We start from the raw sequence: 13,829 nt of genomic DNA, 5'->3' as shown, positions 1-13,829 counted from the left end.
TGAGAGGGCAGAAAGAAACTGTCACGCTGAGTTTCAGTTCTTCACAGTGTACACCATGGCAAAAACAAATGAAAAATAAAAAATGGTAACCCGTGGAACCGTGTAGGGGCGGAGGGGGAGCTGTACCGTACCGAGCTGACACCAAGCGAGCAAGGCAGTAGAACACGTCCTAAAGAGGCATACTGTTTGTTGCGTTGCTGTCATTTGAAAATTAACATGTTTCTTTATTCTATAGTTTAAGCTTGCAACTTCTTTTTAGATGTTATTTCTAATCAATTTTCTTTGCAGTAATTAATGTGCACGTCTGAACGTAATGGAAAATTGTACTTTAAACACTTTTCAGACACATGTGAGCGGAGTTGTGCCTGTAGTCACATATTCAAATATACAGTGAAGAGACACAGGGGCGGAAACACTGGCTAGTTGGAGGGCAGACAGATACATACACAAGGTAGTCCACAGGTGTGTGATATAGATGGACTTTGTGCAACACTCGAGGATGGTCTTCTTTGCTCAGGTCAATGGCCACACATCACTTTGGCTTTTGTTCTATTGTTACTTGCTTATGTATTAAGGTGTCCCACTGTTAGCACTAAGGCATCTTGACATCTAAAACATCACGATATACTAAATAAAATTGCGTATTCCGTCTGTAAAACCAAACAGAGGAAGCGGAAGTAATGGAACGAACACCGAGTGACGAAACAACAAGTGTTCCTGAGCAAGCGCCTCCCCGCTGTGGACCGCTTTCTCGCAGCCAATCGCATTCTGGCGAGAACCTGAAAGACGCGACAAGGGGGCGCGCCTTTGTATTTCAGTAGCGCCAACGCCAGCCGGTTGTCATTGATTCCGTCCCCATTTGTGCCAAACCTCCTTTACGCTCATTTTATCACACACCTTGGATTTAAAAAAAAAAAAAAAAAAATGTCAACCGAGAAGAGTTTCGCTAAAGGTAAGGAGGACTCACGGCGACTGCCCGGCTGGTTACGATTGCTATTGTTACAGCAACATTCATTGATACAGTGTCGCAGTTGCTCGCATCTCAGTTGCCCTTGTACAATGTGTTACGTGCAAAGGGGATATTTGTGCAATTTCTGATCGTTTGTCCGAGGTACAACACGGTGAATCAGATGCTATAGAAAGAAGCGAAATGCTGATTCAACAGTAGGTACCTGATGTTTGACACTGATCTCTCTTCCGCCTTCACTTGAAGTGTGAGCTTAAGACAGGGATGTGATGAGGAATCACTTATTTTTTGCAGAGTCATTGTGAGCATGCATAACTCCCTCAGCTCAATACATGGTTAGCGCAGTTGAACTGTGCACCCCATACATCTAAAAAGAGATACGTGGGCACTTTAAATAAATATAATATATAATAAATAATTTCACTCTTCTGGTCATTTGCACACCTTCTGTCTGAACACTTTGTTGATTTTTAGTGTCGTTTGAACATTATTTGTTTAGTTTAAATATCCTCGTTTTTCAGGTTAATGTAATGACTTGATGTTTCAGTACAGTAAGTTAAATGTAGTCATTACAGTTTGAAATTTGTGAAACCTAAAAGAAAAATCCTTTAAGCTCAACAAAAAGCACATGTCTAGCTTCTCTTTGTAACATGAAATAAATCTTTTCAGGAAGTTCTGCACCTGGTCCAGTGCCTGAGGGCCAGATCAGACTCTACAGCATGAGATTCTGTCCATTCGCACATCGCACCAGACTTGTGCTGAGTGCCAAAGGGATCAAGTGAGGACATTTCTTTTAAATTCATTAAACTCGAGTTTTTGATTCAGTAAAGCTGAATTCACTCCATCACCAGGCATGAAACCATCAACATCAACCTGAAAAATAAACCAGACTGGTTCTTGGAGAAGAACCCACTTGGTCTTGTTCCAACACTTGAGACACCTGCTGGTGAGGTGATCTATGAGTCGCCCATCACCTGCGAGTACCTGGATGAAGTTTACGGCGAGAACAAGCTGCTTACCTCATCGCCATTTGCCAAAGCTCAACAGAAGATGATGATGGAGAATTTCTCCAAGGTATAACGACTTGTATCATAATCAGGGGCGTTTGTTTCTGTATCTGCTACTGGGATTGATTTATACTGATGTTACTGTTCCATAGATAATACCGTACTTCTACAAGATCCCTATGGGGAGGAAGAATGGCGATGACGTCTCGGGGCTGGAAGCTGAACTGAAGGAAAAGTTTGTCAAACTGGACCAGGTAGGTTAGAAAGTGACTTCTTCATTTAACCTCAATGAGTGATGTGGATTTGTTTCCAGGATTAGGATCTGATTGCATAAATTGCAAATGGTTTGCTCGTCAATTCTGGTCAATGGTCCTCGTGTTGAGACTCGAAATCATTTTTCTTTTCCAGGACTTGAAGAACAAGAAGACCAAGTTCTTTGGCGGTAATTCCATCACAATGGTCGATTACATGATTTGGCCGTGGTTCGATAGGCTGGAGATGGGTGGAGTTAAAAAGTAAGTACTTCCCGTATACTCCAGAATAAATGGATAGAAATAAAAATAAATACATTTTATTTAGAAATATAAAACTTTTGTAGGTACAAAATGAATGATCCTGCATATTACAGAGCAGATTATCTAGCAAGAAATTGTTTTTTTAACTGTGCATTTTACATCATAATGCTATGAGAAAATCTTTTTTTTTTTTTTAAATGCTTTTTCCCTTTCTTTTATTAGCCTCACTGACAGCACTCCAGAGCTGAAGAAGTGGATTGGGTGCATGTCAGAGGACCCAGCCGTCAAAGCCACCACGCACAGCATGGATGCATACATGGCCTTTTACAAGAGCTACGTCGACGGAACCCCCGACTATGACTACGGCCTGTAGAGATGATGTCATGCAGAAATTTGAGAAGAACTTTATTTTTGTCACTGGCCATTCTCTTCTAGCCTGGTTTTTGAACTGTGTGTGTAACAATAAAAGATTTGCGCTGACTGACCTATTTTTTTTGTTTTGTTTTTTATAGTCACACACAATCAGATTAGACACACTGGAGCTGCCACACTAAAACATTGAAATGGCAACTCAAAAGATTTACGTAACGGGAAATAATAGCTGCCAATCAAGTTGCAACGGTATGAATAAAAAACTCAAACTCCGAGGGTTCAGGTTGGTGAATTCTTGCTCTGTTACACCAACCAAAGCTGAGACGTATTTTGTTTTCCAAGGTCTGCGCCACCGCCACTGAAGATCTGAAGCTGAAGATGTTGAAGTGCGTTCTCAAAATGATTGTCTTGTCTTTCAAATGGACTTTGAATGTTACTTCTATCATGGGCAGATAAATGCTTAAACAGCTCACACACAGTAAACCTTGAAGGCAATCGAGTATTAAATATGTACCTGGCAAACCTTGTAGAAAGGAAAACGCTCTCCTAGGTTTGATGTCAAATATAAATATAATGGTTTCGATAATGATTACAAATAAAAGGCAGCCGCTGCTGCAAAGGACAGCGACGTCTCATAGCCCTGATTAACAGCACTCCTATTTCACCACTGGTCTCTGAAACATTGTCAGTACATTTTAATGCGAGAATACGGAGGCCAGAGGTCACGCGTCCAGGTTTAGGTGGAAACCACCGTTTGATAAGTGCGGCGTGTACTCTTGTATCAGCACGGGTGCATTTTTCAACATCTCGTTGAAATGCCTGACGGTGGCGGCGTGGAGGTCCCTCTGCAGCACCAGCGGCCGCAGCAGATTAATGGGCTCTGCTCTGCGGAGGACCTCGGGAACGCCGAGATCTCCGGGGACTCGGCTGTTCCCGATCACGACGTGGTACAGTCTCCTCTCTCGCAGGCTCCTCTGCAGGAAGGCCAGGACGTCGCGGAGCCGGCGCTCCAAGCTCTCCGCGCCCCAGGCGGAGGCTTTTTTGCTGAGCAGCAGGTGCAACAGCGCCGTCTTCAGGTGGTAGTTTGTGAGCGCGCTCTTTCCGCTCAGACCCGTCTGCTTCCCGTGAAGGAAAGCGACGGCCTGGAGGCAGTGTATGTGACAGGGGTTCTGCGGCAGGCGCTTGGTCAGCAGTCTTAGCAGGCGCCTCTCGTACACGGCGCAGGACAGGGCCCAGTACGGGTCCGAGCGGTCGTCGCACGCCGAGGGGAAGTGCGAGACGAAATAAGCGTCAGTGTCCTGCAGCCGGACCACCGGTATGATGTTCAAGGCGATGACCTTCCCCGAGCGGAAGCGCACCTTCAGCGCGCCGGCGGCGTCCAGGTTGCGGAAAGTGACCTCAAAGTCGTACTTGTGGGAGATGAGGCCCCAGGCTTTGGTGACGGAGATCTGGAACCACCTCATGACCTGATCTTTGGATAAGAAGGCAGTGTTCTTGGAGCAGAGCAGCTCGTCGGGACTGTAGTCCACGCTGGGGGTGTCCCGGCCGCCGTGCAGCAGACACAGCAGGTCTTCTCCAAGGTTGGCGGAACCGCAGAGACAGTCCCGGTCCTCCCAGCCCTGCTTGGTCACCTTTATCCTCCCGCAGCCCTGCATGTCCGGAGGGACGCCGCTGGCAGCGTCACACCACAGCTGGAACTGGAAGGCGTACGGCTCCGGGGGCGACAAAGGCACGATGAGGTCGCACGTGAGGGGCTTGCACACCTTCCAGGACTCGAACATGCTCCCCACGCCGACAAAGTCGCCCACTTCCATGTCGGCGTCCCGGTCGCACACGCTCCTCAGAGATTCCAGCAGGTCGTCGGCGAAGCCCTCGGCGAAAGCCCTCACCCTCCAGCTGTCGTGCGAGGACGTGTGGGCGCACCTGTCGCAGAAGTCGCTCAGGACGTCTTTGTCCAGCTGCGCCTCCCAGGGCCCGACGGTCCCACATTCAGAGGCGACGTCGTCCAAGTCCTCCTGCTCCTCCTCGGCCGGCTGGATTCCCGCGCCGGCCAGATCCGATCTGCACATCTCGATGGTCACGAAGATGACGAAAGACACGGCGCTCCAAAGGTACCAACTGTACCGGTCCTCCGAGCCGCCTTCCTCCTCCTCCTGCTGCCTCGAGTCCAGCAGGGAGAGCTCCTTCTCCAGCCTGGCCTGCTCCCTCTCCAGCCTCTCCTCGTGCTCCCGCATGCGAGCCATCAGCTCCTCATCCTGCTCCGGCAGCGTGGCGTTCTCTTGGGGGAAAAGTAAGGGGTGGTTCAGTATGGCGGCGGCCATCACCATGCACACCCGTGCGATGGCGCCCTGCATCTTCGCCTCTTCTTCAGAAGGCGTCGCGACGCATCTTGCGCAGGTCCTGGACGACTGTGGTCACTGCAAGACACAGGAGGGCAGGTGTCATCAATATGATCTGCTGCAGTGTTTTTCAGCCACGGTACCGTGAGATAATTTGACTTAATTGGTCTAACAAATAACAATCATAACTTTCTATTGTTGAGTGACTGTGCTTTAAAAGGAATGTAAGCCTGATTTTTCTCCCTCAATTCCTCCCAGGACATCAGATTTGTGTGCATCTAAACAGGCCCAGGTTTCACACTGAGTGAGTATCAATAAATGAAGAGCCTACATTGTCGTTACTATGCTATTAAGTTTTTAATGAAAAAAAAATGTGGCATGGCTCAAAAAAAAAAAGATCTTAAGCTCCTATGCAATCTTATTTCTAACTTTTCCACTCTTTATTTATTTTTTTGTTTGTATAATCTATAATTTATTCCCGTTTTATTATTATTTATAAGTGTTTTCCCTTTTTTGATAATATTGTAAATATCCAGACACAAAAAAACTGCACCGTACTGTCAAAACACGAAGGTATGTGCACGTTTGTAACTCTAAATATAGAGTGTGAGTGACGGCTGAGTGACGCACTGGCGGTGGGAAGAAGGAGGAAGGAAGATGGAGCCCTTCCCCAGATAACCCTGCCATGCAACCCTGCGCTTCTCAACATTCACATCCTGCCGACATTTTGCGCTGAATAAAAATACAACGGTGCCACCCTTTCTGGAGTGCTTTTCGGTATGAAACAATGTAGAAAACACCCATGTTGACATTTAAATAATCTTTCCCAGACGTCATTGGGATGGCTGACGACTTATGCAATCGTGCGAAAGAGGGAGAGGAAATGACACCAGCCTGCTGCATGAGTCCAAAGCTTTTACGAGACTGAGGCCTTTCATCGGTAAAGCCGTCTGCATTGAGTAAAGTATGGCTAAACTTCCCCGTTAAGAGAAGTTCTGTGACTTTAGAGGCGTTTGCTCAGTTTGCTCACTCCGGCTCTAAAATGGCAGCGGTTGCTGTGGAGTGTGTGAGGTCACACAGGCGGGGATACTTCCCAGGACTTACTCACTGGGACTTTTTCCAACACTCACATGGCTCATTATGTCCAAACAAACTTGCAGACATTCAGATGGGCCCGTGCTTGGGCCCATTAAAAAAAAAGAAAAAAAGGGAAAAAGATTGTACATTAAACAGAACCAAAACATGATGGCATGAGTCAACACAACCACAGTCTGAATCCTTAACAACCAAATACTCTCAGACCATCTGTGCTTTCTACATAATAAATATAAAACAATCAAACAGGGCTAAAAGTTAATTAATACGATTAATGACAACTTCTATGAAGATTAGTTAACAAGATTAGCATAAAAGCAAGAAATGTTGCAGTGTGAGTCAAGTTGTGGCACAACAAAAATGAAATAAATACATTAAATACATTTGTGGTCCACATAACTTTTACAGAATACAGATGGTCAGAAGTCAACTGTGCATCAGCATAAATCACAAATACTTTACGTCCAAGATGATTTTTCTCAGGATTTTGTCACCAACAAGGAAAAGATTGCGCTCAACAAAAACAAAAGTTCAACTTCTTCAATTTATTGCTGATTTTAAATGCCATATGTTTTAACCGTTCGCCGTCTCGCAATACGGAAAAGGGTTTTACACTTTTTCACAGTGACGTGCACAGTGACGATAAAGATCTGGTGTTGTTGTTGTTGTTGTTGTTGTTGTTTTAATCTCGTCTAAAAAGCTTCGCTTGATTCATGGATTGTCGCCCGGGCAGGTATTTAGTGCCAACTGACTGCTAATCGCTGATAAATCCACTTAAACTCGGGCTGCATGGAGACACTGTTGCCGGGCGACTCTCGGCGTAACGGAAGGCGACTCAAAACATGCCATTTCCCCACGTGCAACACGTGAATACGCACGTTCGCCAGCAGTTCCCGCCTCGGTCGGTTGTCATACCAACGGAACAGGGAGCGACATCCTCGCAAGCGGGCAAGAAAAGTGTTTTCTGTTTGTTTTGGTAAAAAAAAAATTTTTAAGTGGGATTTGGAACTTACCTAAGACTATTCCAGCACCGTCTACTGCATCGTTCCGAACTCTTGAAGACACCGAGTGCTCCGTGCCGAGACAGCAGCAGCAGCAGCCGAAGAGAGCGGTCGGTCAGTCGGTGTAGGCAACGTTTCCCTCTCGCTCACAGCCTTTTCCAACGTTGAGACACTTCCGGATTGAGCACTCCACCCAGACGGAGAGGCCCCGCCCAACTTCGGTGTTCGGCAACTTCCGAGTCTGATGCAAGAGGGCGTTGTGTTCTTATAATACGCCCATGAATATTCCAGAATAAAAAGGTTTGGTGAGAAGCAGAGAGAAAGATGAGTGTTTCAACAGCGGTAGAAGATGGATGGATGGTTTCAAAGCAGCTTTTCTGAATTTATTCTGCTATCATAAGGTAATTAAATAAGCTCTTTAACTATCCAACATCCGAGTCAATGAAAGAAAGTTTGAAAAAAACAACAACATACATTTGCCAGAAAACTACATCATCAACAGCAGAGAAACTGAGGGGAAAAGAAGACAAAATCTAACCCCCAACCCTCCTGAAAAACCAAAACCCTGTTTTTGTGTCCTGGTGAATCGACTGGCCATCTTCTTCACATATTCTGTTTTGTGTTCATTTTTGTGGGTGTTTAAAGGAACATAAACCTCTTCAGGAGAGTCACAATACACTATGAAGTCAAAAGAAGATGCTGATTACTTTTTTATAAGATCCACTGATGTTTTAATTTGTTCTTAGGCACATATTCACAGCAATGAGACAGTACATTCACATGAAAAAAATTACACAATGAAAAAATGGATTTTGCAAGATGAAAAGCTAAAATACAGCTATAAACTAGGGAATGCATCGATTCACACAAAATGTGTTGCATGCACACACGCACACACACACACAAACCACTTTGAGCAACTTTCCCAGTTTTTCACGGTGAACTAAAAAGCAGACAACTGTTGAAAGTCAAAGCTATTTTAAAAGATCAAATACTTAAATCTGGCTGAATCAGGTTGAAGTGATCCAGCATTGTGTTTTGATACTTACTAAACATTATATATTAAAATAACACCACATGGCACCAATATACAATATCACTGAAATACATTGTGTTAAAAACTATGAATTCTTAACTCAATAATTGAGTGAAACAATAATTACAGACCAGGCATTCGGTCCAAAACAGTTGGATCAGTCCACCCAGACATATAAAATATGCTTTTACTTTATAGGCAGTGCATTTGTTAATGTAAGCATAATACCACTCTGCAATACCTATTGAAAGTCCTTACATTGTGTATTGATATGACCCTCCTAGTAGCTAAAAATGGGTTCCTAACAAAGTGCAAATAATTTCACACAGCAAATTGTATCCCACTAATTGTTTCCTTGCTCACAGTTATAACATGGCACATAGCTCTAAATGTGCTTTCTTTCCAGACATTGTTACAGCCAAATATTTTCCTTTCTATATCTTTGTAGATATTAAGTTCAAAGATAATGACTTGCATTACTTTATGTAAGAAGACAGTTCCTTCCACCTACCACCTCGTCCTTCTGACTGACACTCACACTTTCATTAATTTGACACTTAAAACACACATTGAACTACCAAACCTTTCAAGTATTAATGTGACTGTTTTGAATGACTGCTCAGTACAATGGGGTTCATTATGATAGTTGTCATTCAGAATTTAACACACTTATGTCAAGCAGCTTTACTCTTTAAACGCCACTTCTGTTGTACCAATAGCCTACAAATCCCTGTTGTGCTCGACTTTTCAACCATCACGCGAACCAAACCCAAGACCTGGCAGTCATACGGGGGAATTATCTCTACCGTCTTGAAGCAATATACTTTCTACTTGCTGAGCTTTGCTCCTCAAGCCTCTTTTGAGAAGGATACACCTCAAAATTTTTCCCGACTCCCTGCCGTGTCTCTCAATAAAGATGTGGAGCAGTGCCATTGTCTGCTCATTGACATCACTGGGGAAGCCCAGTTGGCAATTATCAATATCGTTTTGTTGTACACCGCTAGACAGTGCGATCACATGCATATCCTTCCATCCAATCACGCTCACGAGGTCCGGCACGAGCCGCTGAAGATCAATGTCTGACAATGCAAAGCAAAAAGACAGTGGGATTAACACAACAAGAGCACAATCACAACTATGTTCTGCTTTTTTTGTCACATCTTAATGTAGGTTCTAAATGTAAGCTATGTTGTGCTATCGTTTGGTTATTATTTCAAAATTAAGAACTTTGGATATCTGCTAGATTCACTGTGGTGACCCCTGAATGGAACTTTGGAGACTGTAACTGCTGAATAATTTAAACAGCTATTTAAATAAAAGATAATTGAGTGGCTCTTCAGTTCAGCGAATCAACAATGACGTGAATATTCAAATGTTATGTCATTAAAAAAAGACTTTTTGCATACTGATCGCTACGGCAGGTTATCATTGAACGCAATAAGTGAAACTTCATGGATGTAAAGAAAAACTACAAATGTTTTTAAGCATGTCTTACCATCAGGAATCGGATTCATCTGAAAAGCAAAAACAAATGAACAGAACATGAATGACAGGTTTTTCAAGTGATGTTGCTGCACACACAAGCTGAGGACACCACAGCAGTACTGACACAGAGCCACACACAGTCCAAGCAACCAACCACTTACCTGCACGTCTAATAGAAATGGGAACGCAGCAATAAAGGGAAGACAGGATATATTTACATATTAACATGTAAGTTAGACAAGAGAGGTTAATAACAAAAAATAAAAAGTAAGGAGACTTCAAAGATTTTTGAATGTTAGAAAAAAAGACAAGCAATCATATTTGGAATTAACTCACCGGTTCTTCTTCTGGTATTCCTTCTTGATTACTTCTACCTCGGCCTGTTATACATGTAATAATAATAATAATAATAATAATAATGAATTGGATTTATATAACACTGTTCAAGGCACTCAAAACACTTTACATTGAACCCATTATTCATTCTCGGCACATTCACGCTGGTGGTAGTGAGCTAAATGTGTAGCCACAGCTGCCTTGGGGCAGAGTGACAGAAGCATGGTCCCTGTCTGTTAAAAAAATATTGCACTTTAATTAAATGTTCCTGCCATTTAAAGCTCCAGAATGTAAAATTTGGCTTGATTTATGATTTTTATATTGGTAGAAGCTTCACATACTGCCCATAAATACATTAATAAAAGTGTATACTCGCAGAACAACAAAAGTTATTTGGTTTTGAATAGTTTGAATGCATTTATTTATACATTGGGTTAAAACGCAATAATATGGGGTTTTAGTGACCTCTGCTGGATCTCTCTAGACATCTAGCACATAGATATACTCACATTTTCTCCACCCAAAAAATATCCCAATTCCAAAAAATGTCAAAACAAAAAGTGACATTACAACTCCAACAATAATGCCAACAGAACTGCCATCTTTAAAAAAAAAAAAAAAGAAAATCAGGTCAGTGAATACATTTATTCACATATATTTAATTTCAAGTATATCCTTGACATACAATTCAATTATGCACTTAAATCTCAGCATTTTGATTTGACTGCAGCATGTTTTACTGAACCCTACCTTTTAAACTGCAGACTGTGTCACTGTGTTGAGTGCAGGCAACTTTAACTCCATCGTCACAACTAGAACCACAGTGAAATGTTAGAACACCATCTAGCCACCCATACTGAGACCTGATTCTCTGACATGTTAAAAAAAAAAAAAAAAAAAAAAGTGCCGTGATACACACACATACGTTAAATTTAGATTTATTTGGAAGATCAAATCTTACTTTGTACAAGGGAGGCAAACTGTGCAGGCTCTCGTGGTGCTGAGACAATAGTAACCCTCTTTACATCGACACGTTCTGTCTTTGATAACGGTACAGGGCGTGTCCTCCTCCTGGTGAGCTACAAAGATGTTAAAATCAAAAAAGTGTGTTTAGATTGAATTGTGTTATAATTGTATTGTCTGGAAAAACAAAAAGTGGAAAGGCCAGTCGTGTGTGTGTGTGTGTGTGTGTGTGTGTGTGTGTGTGTGTGTGTGTGTGTGTACCGTTAATATGTGTGCAGGATGTGCATAGTTGACAAGGGCTTGGGCCAGGCACACTTTTGTATGTTTCACTTTGACAGTGAACACACTTTCCATAGGTATTGCCCACTGTGCAATGCTCCTTAACGGTCTGACCTGCGGTATGACAACATTATATTTTAATCTACATCGAATATACAAGGGCAGGGTGTGACTTAAAGTACTTTTTGTTAGGGTCTAGTTTTTAATTGAACACAACTTAAAACAATGTTAATAATACATAGACCCGTCCTTCCATCTAACCATCAATCCAGCCATCCAGCCATCACTTTTCCATCATCACTCGTGATGAGGGTCTGAGAGAGTTTGAGTCCATGGCTGGATCGATTAGACCAGTAGTTCTCAACTGGTGGTTGGTGGAGGAGGCGTGAAGACAAGGATGACCAACAGTGACCGAGTCTTACCAGCATCACATTTACAGCAGTCGAGCCCGTCGTGCTTGTAGGTGCCGTGCTCGCACAGACCCCAGGCGCAGGGAACCCTTCAATCAGCAAAAACGAAAGCGAAAGTTAAAAGGAGGGGAAAAAAAAAAAAAGAAAGAAAGAAACCGGGAAGACGTTTAGTTATCTTGAGCTAAATCGGATTAACAGTTTCTCGGTTCACAGAATTGAATTGATCACTGAAGAATACAACCACACACACACACACACACACACACACACACACACACACACACACACACACACACACACACACACACACACACACACGAAATGGTTCACCGACCAACGTCACCGATTATCCCCTCTCTTTGACGTAATTCATGACAAAACGTGTTGCGTCCAAAGAAACCAACACCATTTCACCTGCTGAACATTTCTTTACTCAACGGAGAGACACGACAAGACAAGCTACATTCCGTCACGTCACCAATAACGTCGCCCTCACCTTCAACTCACGGTTCATACTTACACAAGACAGGAAATCAAAATATAGACGAAAATCCTCATAGAAGCCGCGTTCAGGCCGTCTGCCATCACGATAACAACTCGTAGTACGTCTCCTTCAGTCTCTGTCCAACGGTGTTGCGTTCAGGGACGCCACGCCTACTTCTGATAGGCGGACGGAATCCGCGGTTGTTTCTTCGCTGTAAAACCCCTTAGTGGTGATAAGGGGTTTTCCTTTTCAGACAAGTTTGTATTTATATTCACTGAGAAGGAACGAATGATACGCAAACGTATCACAAAGAGTCAAAAGTGAACGTAAAACTACGTACATTTTTTAGGATACCTACGAAAAACAGTGCGCGCCACGAATAAATCATAGCAAGGAAATTAATTAAGGAATCTAATCCCAAATAAAAGTTTGTTGTTTCAGTTTCTCCCCATCACATCTGGGGCACGTACTAGGATGCCACTAGGCGGCGGTAGTGTTCTTCTTACATTATTAGTTGGACAAACGGCCCCCTCTGAATGGTTTCAAATCCGTTACAAAATGATAGTAAACCCTTTTAGTCACTACATTTCAGATTAAATTGAATTTGGTGCTTGCAGACAAGGCGACAGACATTTATATAAATATAGTCTGGCCTGTAAAAAAAAAAAAAAAATAAAAAAAAAATACAGCCCAAGTATTGAGTGTGTAAGGTAGAACCAGAAAATTTTGAGAAGAAAAACAATGTGGAGCAACAACGAGATCATGACTCAGTCGCATTTCAACATATTACTCTAAAAACAAACAGCTTTAATACCAGCACCAGAGATGTGATGCTCAGACATAGTGTGCTAAGACAATATTATCCATGGCCAGTGTGCCCTGCTTCCTCGGCTCCCCAGCGCATATGCAGGCTAAAGCTGAGTGAGATGGACAGAAGAAGAAGAAAAAACAAGCACTAAACAACATTTTCGTTGTCTGGAGGAAGCTGCTGGAAGCGACCTGCTTGCAAAGCCTCTCTGGAGATACAGAAGAAGAAGGATGAGCAGGGGGAGGAGGAAGAGAAGGAGGAAGAGGAGGAAGAGACAATCTGCTCTGCTATTGTGCTCAAGTTTATCAACATTGCTGAGTGCTTCTGAGTATTTCATGGTTGTCAGAGAACTTCTGCAGGTGACAGGAGGGGAAGTTGTGTTTGAAGTTGACAGTGCTGAGATGGAAGAGCCTTGCATTTTCTGCGTGACGCCAAAACCGTCATCATGTCATGGGCCTGAAACGTCTATCGCTTATGTCTTCTCCGCATTCTAATCTGCGCCCAGACCAACTTTCTCCGGCCGCCGTAGGGGTGGGGTGGTGGGAGGAAAGAAGCGATGCTTCTTCACATGCCGAACAGGAACTGCTCTTCAGCTACAGGAAATAACCTCCATGCTGATGATGCAGGGCTCGGGGGAACGCTCGCTAAGTTCTTCAGATCTTTAACATACTGTAAACCGTGTACCAAGCAGCAGAACAGCGACGCCGCTGTGATAGGCTGCGTGTTGTAGCT

General features: G+C 43.3%; 3 protein-coding genes across 3 annotated transcripts; 1 reads left to right on the top strand and 2 right to left on the bottom strand.

Moving 5' to 3' along the window:
* Positions 1–794: 794 nt before the first annotated feature.
* On the top strand, positions 795–2,970 carry LOC142896550 (glutathione S-transferase omega-1-like). The gene is made up of 6 exons (XM_076038263.1): positions 795–952; positions 1,637–1,745; positions 1,819–2,041; positions 2,127–2,228; positions 2,383–2,489; positions 2,712–2,970. Exons 1-6 carry the CDS (start codon positions 925–927, stop codon positions 2,860–2,862), a joined length of 720 nt encoding a protein of 239 aa, XP_075894378.1. The 5' UTR covers positions 795–924; the 3' UTR covers positions 2,863–2,970.
* itprip (inositol 1,4,5-trisphosphate receptor interacting protein) lies at positions 2,530–7,462 on the bottom strand. Its single transcript, XM_076038261.1, has 2 exons — positions 7,309–7,462; positions 2,530–5,278 (listed from the first exon to the last, which is right to left on the bottom strand). The coding sequence occupies exon 2, from the start codon at positions 5,213–5,215 to the stop codon at positions 3,584–3,586; it is 1,632 nt and encodes a 543-aa protein (XP_075894376.1). The 5' UTR covers positions 5,216–5,278; positions 7,309–7,462; the 3' UTR covers positions 2,530–3,583.
* A 541-nt stretch (positions 7,463–8,003) lies between these two features.
* Positions 8,004–12,755, bottom strand: fas (Fas cell surface death receptor). Its single transcript, XM_076038304.1, has 9 exons — positions 12,326–12,755; positions 11,818–11,894; positions 11,378–11,509; positions 11,115–11,232; positions 10,904–10,965; positions 10,663–10,755; positions 10,154–10,197; positions 9,828–9,846; positions 8,004–9,411 (listed from the first exon to the last, which is right to left on the bottom strand). Exons 1-9 carry the CDS (start codon positions 12,388–12,390, stop codon positions 9,116–9,118), a joined length of 906 nt encoding a protein of 301 aa, XP_075894419.1. The 5' UTR covers positions 12,391–12,755; the 3' UTR covers positions 8,004–9,115.
* Between the last annotated feature and the right edge of the window lie 1,074 nt (positions 12,756–13,829).

This window comes from Nelusetta ayraudi, unplaced genomic scaffold, assembly GCF_046127955.1.
Source record: "Nelusetta ayraudi isolate G7.1 ecotype Tasmania unplaced genomic scaffold, CSIRO-AGI_Nayr_v1 ptg000056l, whole genome shotgun sequence".
Lineage (NCBI taxonomy): Eukaryota > Metazoa > Chordata > Actinopteri > Tetraodontiformes > Monacanthidae > Nelusetta > Nelusetta ayraudi.
This window is presented reverse-complemented; position numbering and strand designations above follow the sequence as displayed.